A 14819-nucleotide genomic window follows, 5' to 3' on the forward strand; every position below is an offset into this window, starting at 1 on the left:
TACACATATAATGCCATGGAATACAATCATACCTAGATACAGCTATATATACAGATTAGATGGATAGATTTGATAGATTGAAATAGAAAGACATAGATTAAAAAGATAGATGGATAGTTGGACATGATAGATTGGTTGATAAATACGATAGAGATGATAGGTAGAGTGATCCAGCCCCAACTTCTCTCCCAAACTGCAGTCCTGCTTCAGTAAATTTTCAAATGGAATGTTACAGGAAACTCTCCAAGGCGACAAAGACAATCCTGAACCCATTTACCCCCTTTTTATACTCTTCCCCTTCCAAACTTCCCTATTTTTGTCAAAGGCACAATGCTCCCTCTAGTCTGCTGGGTTCTCCCCTTTGGGATGGTTTGGTTTCTGTCTTCTCCTCCTGCCTCCACTCATATCCAATCAAGGGCCAGTCTGGACAGCTGACTTCTCTGCCCTCCCCCAGATGTCATTTCCCCATTCATTGGCATGGTGCATGGCCTCCTGATGGTTTTCCTTGCCCCCAGTCTCTTCCCACACCAATTCCTTCTAGGCTTTACTGTCAAAGTTATTTTCCTTAAGTTCAGATCTGATCCTAGGACTCCCCTCTGTTGGTCATACTTGATTCTCCACTTTCCATCTCTGGCCATCCCCCTGCCAAGAATGAACTGGGCACATTGTCACCTTCATCTCATCACAGGGTTTCATGGGGTCCCTCCCTTTCCCCCTAAGCTACAGCTCAAACAACACCTCTTAATGGAAGTCTTCTCTGATCTCCTAACCCCAGCCCTGCCCCAAACCACCACTCTGTATTTAGCTCCTTTCTACATGTTGGTAGTGATTCACTTTAGATTTGGGTCACGGAGATTTCTTCCACATGGATGTGTCTTTCCCTTAGAATATACATTTCTCTCAAAAAGGCCCTGGCTATCTCTCCATTGGCTCCTGGCTTTTGGAACAGAACTTTCTGGAGCTGACACAGAGAAGAAGAATCCCCTCCCTGGATCCCTGTGTCTCTGCCATCCCTCATCCCCTATATCTGTCCATGCTCCATGGTCACCTGGCCAGGACCAGGCACCACCTGGAGAGTGAGAAGAGCCCAGGTGCCTGGGCCAGTCTCTCCCTGCCTGGGGGCCTTTGTAGCATGAAGGGCTGTACCCCAGGCCCATCGTGGGCCCTTCTGGTCCTGATGCCCAGGGTCTTTGGTCTCCAAGAACCACACCACCCTTGATGGTGAACTCCTCTGATTTCCCATGAGACTGCAAGTTCCTCAAAGGCAGGGACTCCCTCTTAGCTCAGGGTTGGGACAATAGGAAGGCCTGAATGGTTAGTGACTGACTGGTCATCTCTGGGTATGGGGCTCCTTATCTCTACCATGAAGGGGTCAGATCGATGCCACTAAGATGCCTCACCTCAGACCAATCAAATCAAGAAGCATTTGCTATGCACCAATTTAGTACTCTGGGAGGCTAGGTGGTACAGAGAGCTGGAGTTGGCAAGACCTGGGTTCAAATCCTGCCTCAGACACTCCTGAGCTGTGTGACTCTGGGCAATTTTGCCTCAGTTCCCTCATCTATAAAATGGGTTGGAGGACATAAATAAATCCCTCCAGGATCTCTCCAAGAAAAGAACCAAATGAGGTCATGGGGAGTTGGAGGGACACAAACCAGCCCACCCCCGAGGTTTTGGCCCCGGGGCTACCCAGCCCACCTGGGGATCCAGACTCCTCTCCTCAGCCCCCACCGGCTGAGCCCCAGCTTGAGGGCTGGGGGGCGGGGCAGAGCAGTGACCCCAGTTCTGCAGCCCCTCCATGTCTGGGCAGGATCAGAGCCCTGCCGGAGCACCCCCCCCCCACTCCTGGCACAGCCCAGCATGGGGGTCTGAGGAGGGCAGAGCCACCTACCTGGCCACGAGGCCGCCAAGGAGCCACCAGAGCCCAGGCCTTCAGCTAGTCAGGTGACCCCTGTGAGCCCCCCACCCAGGCCTGGGACATCTCTTCTATTAAATGGGGGCCTGAGAGTGGATTCACAAACTCTAGAACATTCCATCAAGGCAAACCCTTGTTACTCTCAGCCCCGGAAACCATCCCCCAACTTGGCGGCTGCTCCATTTGCCTCACTGTCTCCTGAACTCTCTTCCAAGGAGAAGCCCAGGCAGGCCTGCACCCCTCTCTGCACAGAGTGGATGCCAGGCCGGGCTGGGGGTGCCCTCCAGGTTGAGGACCGGCGGGTCCAGTTCAGCAGTCTCTGATACAAGGGGCCTGGCCTCGGGCTCTTCATGCAGCTTCCTGGGACTCAGTTCCTTAGTTGTGAAGGGGTGACACAGGTACCCCAGGATCTGTCCAGCTCATTCATCTCCTCTCCCCTCCCCCTTCCCTCTGTTTCTCTCTTTCCCATTGTGTCTGTCTCCTTTCCTTTTTGTCTCTCCTCTCTGTCTCCCAGTTTTGATCAGGGCTCTACTTGCTACCTGTGGGACCCTGGGCAAGCAAGCTCAACCTGCCTCAGTTTCCTCATATGGAAAATGAGGGCATTGGTCCATCTGATCTCCAGAGTCCATCCCAGTTGTGTGGCTACAATCCTGCAAGTTTCTCTGGTGGGAGGGCCAGGAAAGGTTTTGAGTTTACAAAGGGGCCCATAGGATTGTGGTCCATGCAGATCAGACCTCAGAAGTCTCATGTTCTATTTAAAATAATCTACTTAATAAAATACCCTGACTGGCTAATCCTCCAAAGAGCAGCATTAAGTTTGGTGTGTTTAACCCTAGAGGACAGACCCCCTGAAGGTTCCAGGCTGGCTGGCCCCGAGGGATGCCCTTAGACATTCTCAGGGGTCTCTAGGTAGTCTCTCTGCTTAGAATAGCCCCACTGGGCAGGGGCCATTTCAGCTTTCTTTTTTTCCTGATCTCCAGAGATGAGCACCAGTGCTGGTACACAGTAAGCACTTAATAGATACTCCCTGATTGATCCAAGTTGAGGCAGCAGGTATTATTTTGATTTTACAGATAAGGATGAAATGATCTGCCCTGATTGCAGGATCTCCCAGCTTCATGTCCAGCCCTCCGATTACCTTGGGCTGCCTATGAACAGGTCAGAGTCTAACATAGAATTCATGGTCTCATTTTCTGATATATTCAGATTTTCAAACAGTTCAACTCTGTGGAGCATCTTTCAGCCAAGGCTTGCCAAGTTTTATTAAGTCATAATAACATTCACAATCCCATTGGGTCCAACCCTAGCCCATACCAAAGACTCACACCAGACCTAGGGCTACAGATGTGGGCTACTTCACATTTTGGCCTTTGGTTCAAATGGAGGAAAATTCACTTACCCATTCTGACCTTTCAACTCTTCACCTATATCCCTATTTTACACATGTAGTTGTTACAGATCCAGAAGCACCTTGGAATGCTTAGGCAGGGAAGAAATGCCAGTGTGATGATCATTAGAACTCTAGATTCTGAGCCAGAAAGGACCCTGGAGACCCAGGCCCAGAAGAACGCCAATTCTATTCCAACATGCTCATCTTACAAATGAGAAAACTGAGACTTAGGGACTTGCCAGTGGTTATCTGAGTTATCCAAGAAACATCCTTTTTTTTTTTTTGCCTACATCCACCGAGAACGACATTTTGAGAAATGAGAACATAACATCTTTCAGGGGGCTGTTCCACCCTCTTGGGTGGAGAAACAGAAACATCATTTTGTCCATCTCCCATCATCCCATCCATCTATTATTAAGCAGATACTTCTTAGCAATGACCATACAGTGGACAGAGGCGGCGGCTGTAAATTCTGAACTGTGCTTACCTGTTGATGTAACTGAGGGCGACGTAGGTTGGCTGCTGTAACTCTTGCTTTTCCAAAACACGAGGATCTGTGTCTGTAATGAAAACACAATGAGGATTTTTCAATATTTGCCTTGAAAAAAACTGTCTGCCTAATGTAGAGCAATTGGGCCGATGCACAGAAAATGGGGTCATATTTAACATTCCCCTTTGCAGAGTGAACCCAGGCAACCCAAGTGTACTCCTTCATCCATTCATTCATAAATAACAAAATATTGCATTACTGTTCAAGGGAATTCCAAACATCAACAGTGATAAAAGGCCCATATGTCATGCAAACTTTCACAATCCCCCCATAAATATTAGTTTTCACTGCTCACAGTTACAATGTCGGCATAGTTTCCACTGTTTAATCTGCTTTTAAAAAATGGCGGGGGGAGGGAGAATGAGAGGAGGAGAGGGAAAGCAGCAAAGTCTCTCTTAATTAGGGTGATTTCAGTGACTAGGCCAATTACAAGGCTGCTTAAAAGCAAGATCTAAATATCCACAGCTTATTCATCCATTAAATGTGCTTCCATGCTCCTAACACAGAGGGTCTGGCAGGCTACAGCAGCCGCCATGTTTGTTCAGGTTCTTTTGAGCATCTTAACCGAAGACTTTGTGGAATACACAGTTCCTTTAGCATTTGGCAAACATTTACTGATACACCTACTATATGAAAAGCCTTGTCCTGTGAGCCATGGGAAATACAAAGATGACCAAGGTGAAGGGTCTGCCATCTAGTAACTTACAATTTCCTTCTACGAATAACTAGAATTCAAAGATGGTGGATGATGGGGGCATAAGGAAATTGGTATTCAATTTTTAAGTTTTTTTAAAAAAATATTTGGATTGCTTTTGCTTGCTAAATCATATTCCCTTCCAAAGATATTCCATATATATATATATACTCCAGCCCTCCCCCAAAGGAGCCATCCCCCACAGGAAAAGATTAAAAATGAAAGAAGAAAAAAAGAGGTTCAGCCATACCACCCAAAACTTCCATTTTCCCCAACATTATACCCCATATTACATACTCTCAACAAAAGGATGGAACTGTATATATATAGCCTTAATTCTCTTATGAGGTCACATAATCCTTATCTTTACAGTATTATTATTCATTTAATTGTTCTCTCCATATGCAATCTTGTATTCATGGTATATATGGTATTCAAGAATTTTCCGAGTACTCTGAGTCAGCTGATAGTGTCTGGTACATGTGAGAATTTAACAATGCTTGTTGGCTAATGAGAGTGCTTCTGGATCTCAAGGGACAGATATGCAGGGTGGCGTGTTGGAATCTAAGAGGTGGAAGTGAGGGGAGATGACACTATTCAGATAGGGCTATGGAGCTGGAAGATACATAAGCTTCTTGGGAAGCTATGCCCAGCTCACCTGAAGCTTGGGGGTAGAGGACCATAGAATCATTTATGTACAAGTGACCTCACAGGCCGGGTACTCTAATCAAATCTCTACAAGACAACCCCAGTCCTGACCCCATGGTGTTTAGAACACTTCCATGGAAGGAGAACTCACTACAATATTTACAACATTAGGTAGGAAAAGCAAGCTGGGATCAGACTTTGACAGGACAAAGTAAGGAGCTGCACTTGATTTGATGGGCAAATGTATTTACTCCAAGGAATTTCCAACTTGGGGATAGTCTCCAAGAAGCTGGATCCCATAATTCTACAGATTGGTGTCTTTCTTAAAAGCAGAGAACGTCCCATGAAAAAAAAAGAATCCTTTGAAATTAAAAAAATTAAAAATCAGTTTCATCAGAATAAAGAGGAAGATAAATACAATATTATTTTTTTTTGGGGGGGGGGAGCCCTTCTGATGTTTAGCCCAAGTTTCTTTTTAGATTAACAACGGGATAGTTTGAAACTGGATGTCATAAACAAAGTCCAGCTGTCCTTGGCAGTAACTGTCTTTGATGTGAGGGCAGATGCAATCTTAAACAGCCTGGGTCGTGTTTACTGCTGTGGGGTACATGGGTCCTTGGGCCAGCCCCCCACCCCCACTGTGGCTGTCTGAATGTCACCAAGGAGCAAATGGGAAGCAGGGGCATCAAAGACAAAGGGCTTGCAGGAGGGAGATACTGAGGTCCCCTCCAGGTTCTCCTCTCCCAGACAGTGATTAGTTTCATCCCTGGAAAGAACCTCAGAGAACATCTGGTCCAGCCTCTCCCTAGCTAGGAGTCCCCTTAAAGCAGTCATCCAGAATTTGTATGAAGACCTCAAGGGAGAGCCCCAAGGAAGCTAGGTCTTCCAATAGGAGGCTCTGATCATTGGGAAGATTTTTCTTGATATTCTCAATTTGCCCTTTTTATAACCACCCCTCATCTTTCCTTGTTGTGTCCTCTGATCAAGTCTATTCTCAATCGCACAAATTCTCTGGCAATGTTGTTTCCTGGACTTGTGATCAACATTCAATGTCATGTTGAGGGAAAAGACCCAGGAATTGGGTCCATGTTCCAGGTCTGCCTTTGTTAATTTAAAGACCCTGGGTACCTTCCTCTCTCTGACCCCCAGCTTTTCATCTATAAAATGGAGACAATAATTGTACCACCCTCTTCTGGGAATAGGAACAACACTGTGGTCTGTAAGGCACCCGAAGAGTTGTGAGTTAATAATGGGAGGAGGCTTCTCTGAATTTTCTCCTCTAGAGAAGATTCTGATGTCGCGGGCTGACTCTAAAGCAGATATCCAACTGGGATGACTGAGCAAGCTATGTATGGTCAGAATGAGATGCCACTGGGCAGTGAGAAATGCCATCAGACATGATGGTCTCAGAGAAGCCTGGGAAGATTTGTCAACACTGATGCAGAGAAAAGGAATAACAGGATCATACAGAGATCAACACAGAAACCAACTATGTTCCAGAAGATCCAAGAGGATGCTGCCCTCGGCGCGTACTACTCTAGACTTGTTTCCACATTTGTATAATGAAGGGAATGGACTGGGGGAGAGAAAACTCCTTGGGGAGATGATGACTAACTTGTGTCTAAAGGGTTAAAATGTGGGGAAAAAGAATTATCTTTGTCTCTGTTGGGCTCCAGGGGGGAATACTAGGAACAAAGATAGAAGCAAATTCAGAACTGATGTCAAGAAAAAGTTACTGATGAAGAGTGCTGCCCACAAGCCGAAGGAGCTTTCTTGAGGGGTGCTAAGCCCCTTCCTTGGAGGTTTCTAGGAGAGTGGATATGATGGTCAGCTTGTTGGACACATGATATGTGAATTCCTTTTGTTTATGATCAGATTAGATGGCTATCAAAATCCTTTCTAACTCTCTCATTCTCTAATTCTGTGACTCAAGTGTCCTATAAGCCTATGCTTGGAATGTCTTCTTTCATGTGCATTGACCAGTGCTGCACATCTTTTAAGGTCTCACACAAATCAGTCGTAGATATCTCCATAAGAAGGCCATTTGTGAAGTTACTTTGGCCCTAGCTCATTTGAGAGGGATTCAGAACCTCTTCAGCTGCATAAATAACCACAACCCCACCAAGGGTGGACAACTCATACCAATTACCATGCTTTAAGATTGATGAGGTATTTTCAGAAAAACAAAGGAGCTCAGTGTTGGAAGAGACCTAGACCATCCACGGACAAGAATTCCCTAACTTACATTCCCAGTTCATGGTCATGCAAGACTCCAATGTGGCAGAACCCTCCAAGGCAACTCATCCTCTTTCTAGTTCCAGTTGTTAGGGAGGTTTTCCTTATCATTGACCTCAAAATCTGCCACTTTGCACCTTATGTCATCTGCTCACAATTCTGCTCAATCAGAAGAAGACATTTTTTTCTTGTATTTAAGGGTAGACACTACATTTCCTCTAAGTCTTTTCTCCAGTTAAACATTCCTACTTCCTAGAATCCTTCACTGGATTACATGTTCTCAAAGGCCCTTCATCATGGTTGTCCTCCTAAACATCACAGAATCTCATGTTCATAGGCTCATGCATCTTCCTAGTGGGTTGAACACTTCCATCATGGAATAATCTGGAGCAGAGCAGCTAAGGAAGAGATTTGGATGGAAGTGCTCTTTAGCAATAGGTAACTAACAGCGATGAAATCATGGATCCCCATATCTCCAATGACCAATATCAAAATCGGTTCTTGGTTCATTTTAACTTTTAGAATTCCTTTTTGTTTTATTGGGACATACAATCCCCCCTGCCTTAAGCTAGTGGTCCTTCTATGAGATTCAATTCAATGTTCTTTGCCCAGCCAACATTCAGGAAAGGTTGATGACTGGCACGCACACATGCAAAACCTATATTTCATACCCTTCTCAGAAATAACATAAAAATGTCTGGTACTCTATTTGCAAGACCAAAGTGGGGATTTATGAGTTGGCTTTACCATGTAAGTCATGTTTCTTGTGTTGGACACAGTTCACGTCCTCAGATGGTGAACAGTGTGACAGGCGGCTGGAAGCTTCAAATGTCATCCTCTCCATTACAAAATAGTCGCTTAAAAGCACCTCAACAAGATTTTCCATTTTTGGGTAAGAAGCTAGGTGCTAGTCAGTTATGTGATGGGGGAAGTAACAGAGCAGACATCTACCAGAGCTTACACATGTTTTACTGATTAAAGGCGTCCTTGGGCATACTTATGAACATCAATAAGAAATTTGGGCTCTAGAAATAAAACCCAGCCCTAGGTGCTCAGGAATTGGAGAGAAGGGTTAAAATGGCTATTTGGGAACAAGATCCATGTCGGTCACAAAGATTCATCAGTCCAGGGGATCTTAACTAGAGTCTGATCTCCATGTTATTAAAAAATATAGCTATATGTATATATGTATATTTATATTACATTTATATGTATTTAGATAAATATACATATTTAATATATAATAAATAACATATAAAACACATAAATTTGATAACTATGTTACTTCTCCCTCTCCAAGCTCTTTGACCTTCTGCAGTTTCTCAGCCATCTTCTCACCCTGGAAGATGCCTCTGTCCTTGGGGTCCCTTCTTTTTCATTAGCTGCTACTGGAATGTTCATTTTTGAGGAAAGAACCAGGTCAGTGGTGTTTACTCCTCTTAGCTCCTGACTTGAAGGATTTTTCCACCATTCCCCTTCAGGTGCCCCACCTCTAATTTTCAGATTCCCTGTTAAATAGTCTTTTCTCCATTAAAAATGGAAGCTCCCTAAGGGCAGATATGGCTTTCTTTTTCCTTGTCAGCAGACTTCTAGAACCTAGTAAAAATTCATTAAATGTTTGCTGACTTGCCCTCCTAACAGGGAGGAGAAGCAGCAGAGAAGTGTGGGCAGGGGCTCAGCTGCATCGGGTAAACCTAACACTCTGAGCTACAGTGAGCAGTCCTCTTCTACATGGCCTCGCCACAATAATATCAACCAGAAAAATGAGAAAATGGACCCTAATTGAAGTGAGTGGTGGCATATGTCCCCCAAGTGCATTGAGGGGGTGTTTGTTTATGCTGCCGATAAAAACTTGAAACTAGAAGGTGGGCTCAGATCGTGGAGAGATATGATCTGCCTCAGGAAATGCTTTGCAGGAATATAAACCTTTCAGTATTTCAAGGCCGGGTGAGGCTCCTTAAGCTGGCAATTCGACAAGAAGTGTCAGTGTTTAAGTCATCTGGCCCCTGTATCTATAAATAACCCTGCTGCCCCTCTTAAGATGCCCATGGGAAAGACCCAGTTTTTTCATCATGGTGGCTTCGAGGAAGAGCTGACTTGCCTGTTTCCAAGGGCAGAGATCAGGATTCTAGTCTTTGGCAACCCCAACCTGGGTACCCTCACCCATCTCACCCTTCTACAGCAATCACCTGGACTGGTGGCCAGAGGAATAAAAATGGATTAAAAGCTTAGGGGTTCAAATCTGTCTAATCACTGAAATTTTTCCAAAATCTAGCTTTCTTGGAAACATGATGACCTTGTCTTCTGAGAAGAGATGTTTTCTATGAACAGCCTCTTCTTTGTTTGGGGACTGCCTGGGGTAGTGGACAGGATACTCAACTTCCAAGATAGAAAAGACCTGAGTTTAAAACCTGCTTTTATGTTCCCCTGGGTAAACTGTTTAACCTCTTCCTGTTTCAAGCAACTCCCTAGTAGTGCCATCTTTTAAATTATGAATTATATATAGCTATAAATTGTAAATTATAAGTGAGTTGCAATCCACAAAGATGGTGGGCTTTAAACTGAGGCAATCACAGGTTTAAAGGGCTGGAAGGGATCTTGGAACAACATCTAATCCAACCCCCTCACATTACAGAAGAAAATGAGGCAATTGAAGTATATATTTCACAGCAGATTATAAAGAACATAGACAATACAAATATCATATAATACATATTATAGATGCATTTATCTAGAAGCATCTTCTATAGAATATATATGACAGAAGTATTTATTGAGTGTCGAGATATTTACAATACATCTACCATTCAACCTGTCCGTCCCTGATTTTATAAATGAGGAAACTGAGGTCCAGGTGAAGTGACTCTCCTGAGAAAATGAGAGGGAGAGCCAGGAAGCCAATGCAGGTCTTTTGGCTAATGAGGAGAGATCCCTCAATGGAGGAGAAGTCTACTACAGAAAAATCAGATATCCTTCTGAATAAAGTCACTCTAATAAAACATTGTTGAAGCTCCTATTTTCCAAGATGTCAGACTGGCATAAATACCAACTCAGAGACAATCAGGGAGCTCACATCTTCCTGAAGTAGATGCAGATGTATTTAAGGGACAGAGGACTTATTCCTTGGAGGCCCAGGAAAAGCTTCTCCCCTAAGATGTCCCAGAGATGGGGCTTTGAGAAGGCACAAGCAGGAGGGGATGTGTTCTAGGAAAGGGGATCAGCCTGGGCAAAAGCAGAGGTGGGAGACCAGATTAGGGGAGAATCTTTGAAGCAATGCATTAGGTAGTGCTTTGGAAGTAGAGTCAGAAGGATCTAAGTGTGAATCATGATCATAAGTAACCTTTCTCAATCTCAGTTTTCTTATTTGTGAAGATAACAGCCCCTACCTCACCAGGCTGCTGTAAAACCAAATGAGATAAAGTACATAAAATAGACCTTATAGCTACATAGAAATGTTAATTATTATAACAAGGTTGAAGCTACATGTCATTAGATGTATGCATCCGGAGAGTATTTTCAGAAGCTCATCTCATCTTACTGATTCATGGATTCAATTAAATGATCCCATGCAGGACCACTGTAGCACAAGATTGCACCTTGGGTGCTTTCCTAAGGCAGAAAAAATGATGCTTTTCATAATTTAGTATGAACAGAAAACAAGGAGTAACTGAGGATGGGATCCATGGTCCTGATCAGTTAAAGGGAAAGGCTGACTGCATGAATGGTGTTTCAATGGTACTCAAGAGATCATGGTCATGATTTCTATGACCTCATTGAGAAATGCCTTCCAGAATGTGCTGCCATTCAGGGGCTCTGGAAGCTTCATTCCCCTAAACTTCTTTTTTTTTTTTAGTTTTTTTTTTTTTGCCAAGACAAATGGGGTTAAGTGGCTTTCCCAAGGCCACACAGCTAAGTAATTATTAAGTGTCTGAGGCCAGATTTGAACCCAGGTACTCCTGACTCCAAGACCTGTGCTTATCTACTACGCCACTCCCCTAAACTTCTTATTCTGCCTGGCATGGAGGAGATACAGGTTTCTCAAAGACTATGCCAATAGGGCACCATCCTCGGGGAAGGTCCTTTCAAACTGGAACATCCAGGTTCAGGGACATCCTGTCTATCTGCCATCCCAAGGCCAGCCCTAATGCAGGTCTCTAGATCTCAGATTCCTTGTCAATAAAAAATACTGGACAAAATGTCCTTTCCAATTTTTACATATAAGATGCTATAGTTTATTCCAACTTAGACCTGTGCAGGAACCTGTTCTTCAGTACTCTGATGAATAGTGTTGAAAAAGGCCTGGAGGGGTAGCTAGGTGTTGAAGTGGATAGAGCACTGGCCCTGGAGTCAGGAGGACCTGAGTTCAAATTCTGCCTCAGACACCTAATAATTACCTAGCTGTGTGGCCTTGGGCAAGTCACTTAACCCCATTGCCTTGTAAAAACCTTTAAAAAAGTACTGGATTCAGTGTCAGACCACCTGGACTCAGACTCTGGCTCTGTCCCCTTCTACCTGGGGGACTTTAGACAAGTCTTCTCACCTCTGTGGGACTTAACTTCCTCCTTTGTAAAATCTGAGCTCTCTTCCAGTTTTAAACCAATACTGCAATGGTCTTCTCCCTTCCTGGTCTCTTGAATTGCCTCTGATCCCATTCATCTTGGACAAATAGCCATTAGATACCAGAAGATGTCTAAAAATTTTTCATATTAACTTGTACCGGCCAATTGGGGAAGGGTAGGGTACTATGCAAATAGAATAAGAGGCATCCATTTTCATGCAAGTCTTCCCAAGTAGTCCCAAATTGTCTTTCTCATCTAACCAGAACAGGCTCTCCTAATAATAAGCCTCCCTGTGGTATATCTACTTTGTTCCATCTTTGATATCCTCTGTAGGGCTTCTCTGAAAAGCAGGCAGTCTCCCATTGGCATCTATCTCTGCTGCATTTTAATCACTGGATTTGATAACTGCTGAGAGCCAACCTTTTGCTATAAGCTAGTTTATTTCAGCTGCTGAAATAAATATTTCTGTTGGCTAAGGCCTTTTCCAAAAAGAAAAGAGAGGAAAAAAAACCAAAAAAATTCTCCATAGCACATAAGTAGCCTTGGAGTGGATCAGCTTTTCCCTATTTTATAGACTTGTCATTTGAAACGTTTCCCAAGCTATAATTTCCATTACGGGCAGTCAGTGCAAATTACAGTGAGATTCTTGCTTTTCCCCAATCCGATGGGAAATCCAGATGCAGTAAAGTGTTGCCGTAAACTTTATGAGCTTAAGTATCTTAAAGTTGGGGACATTTCGCAGCTCCATAACCTCGCCCATTAAAAACCATCTCTATTCATACTAGAGGCCCAGGCACAATCTCATGCCAGGGAGACAGAGGAGCTGAGTCCCTTGCCTGGTGCCCATGTGGCACACACCCTTCTCTCTGAGCAGAGCCTGGAAGGGGGGATCCTCCCTGCACAAAGACAAATTCATTTTGAAAAGCAAATTAATTCACAGAATCATCTCTAAGTGTAGAGCTGGAAGGGACCTCCATGGCAGCCCTTCCGTGCCTGAAAAGCCTATCTCTGTAGGAAGACTTTCAAAGAGGGGGAGCCCCCACCCCCACTTTCTGAAGCCTCTATTCCACTCTTCCAATTTTTTTTTCTGAGATCAAATATCAATTAGCTTCTTGGTAACTTCCACTCATCAGCCTGGTTCTGCCCCCAAAGACAAACAGAATGAAAGGAATCCTTTTAAGTGAGGGCCTCTTCCAGTTGGCCAAAGACAGCTCTCATATTCTTATTCCCTTCTCCCCAGTCCACTTCCCCTTCTCTTTGACTGCCTAACCACTCCAGTTCCTTGAACTAGTCTTCATGTGAAATGGCCCCAGAGACATCATCCTATTGCTTCATGCCTCAGTTCCCTCAATTGTAAAATCAGTATAAAGGTTCCTTCCAGCCCCACATCTAGAAACCTCATTTTCAACGTCTTTCACCATCCTGATTATGTTCTTTTGGATATCTCACAGAACTCACCAACAGCCTTCTTCAACACGGGTCCCTAGAACCAAAGACAAGAGTCCAGGCCTGCCAAGCCCTGGGGCTGTATCTGTGACGAAAATCGGGGCTCCTAACTCCAAGATAGAATGGAAATAGTAGAATGAGCTTGAGGAGGAAGAAGAGACAATTCTCACATGCTCCTGAGAGCGAATGGTCTGACAGTTACACCATCTCACTCCCCAAGTCATATTTATAATATTAACAGCTAGCATTTTGCCAACTTCAAGTTTGGCAAAGCTCTTTTCAAATATGACCTCATTCAATCCTTACAACAATCCTGAAAGGTGCTATTTTATGCCATTTTACAGATATGGAAACTGAGACAGATAGTTAACTGGCTTGCTTGGGGTCTCATAACTAATGACTGAGGCTAGATTTGAACTCAGATCTTCCTGCACTTTAACCACTGTGCCACTTTGCTGCCTATAATATTGGGAACTGGACTCCATATCTGGAACCTCCAACCCTCTACCTCAAAGAATCCCTTTCTTCCTTCTTGAAGCATCTTAAAGATCCGTCTCTACAGGAATTCTCTCCTGCCCATCCCTCCCCACAGCTAGCTCTGCTCTCCCTAAACAACCTGTATATTATAAAATTCTGTGTATTAAAATGTAAACTCCTGGAAAGCAGGAACTATTTACTTCTTGTCTTTGTGTATTAAGTATACAGCTGGTGCATAATAAATGGCTCTTGGTTAACTGCTGATTAACCGACAGCTAATCAGAGTATGTAGAATCTGTAGAGGCTTTAGTTTGTGGCCATGGAATGCAATGGAGCCAAAAGGGCTGGTCACATTAGCTCAAGGCCCTTGCAAAAAAGAGCCAAAGACATGCTGGGAATGAATGCACACTAGGGCAGTTAGGTGGCACAGTGGATAGAGCACTGGCCCTGGAGTCCGGAGGACCTGAGTTCAAATCTGACCTCAGACACTTAATAATTACCTAGCTGTGTGACCTGGGGCAAGTCACTTAACCCATTGCCTTAAATAAAATTAAAAAAAAAAACCAATGAATGGATTCTAATCATGGTGTCTTGATGCCCAACTACCTTGATGACACTGCCTCCTGGATGTTCCCGTGATGTAATGAACTCACCACCATCAAAACCCAACCTTCTCTATTTCTACTGAAGGCACACCGTCTTCTAAGCCATTCCTGACTGGTCGCTCCCTTGTTCACTATCTTGGATCGGCTGTCTAGTGATCTTTCTGATTCTTCCACTGCATTTCTCTCATCCATCCCATACTATGCTTCTATTTACTAACATGCCTCCTTCTCTTCATTCCAGTTGGGCTTCAATGTCCCACCCAAGCTCCTATCATGGCTTCTGTATGGTCTCTCTCAAAT

General features: G+C 44.1%; 1 protein-coding gene across 1 annotated transcript in view; it reads right to left on the bottom strand.

Annotated features, from left to right (window-relative positions):
* JAZF1 (JAZF zinc finger 1) overlaps positions 1–14819 on the bottom strand; it is a 202784-nt gene that overhangs the window by 93153 nt on the left and 94812 nt on the right. The window contains exon 2 of the mRNA XM_074195555.1: positions 3793–3865. Within this exon, the coding sequence (XP_074051656.1) occupies positions 3793–3865 (73 nt within the window). The remainder of the gene's footprint in view (positions 1–3792; positions 3866–14819) is intronic.

This window comes from Macrotis lagotis, chromosome 7 (assembly GCF_037893015.1).
Source record: "Macrotis lagotis isolate mMagLag1 chromosome 7, bilby.v1.9.chrom.fasta, whole genome shotgun sequence".
In the NCBI taxonomy this organism is placed as follows: Eukaryota; Metazoa; Chordata; class Mammalia; order Peramelemorphia; family Peramelidae; genus Macrotis; species Macrotis lagotis.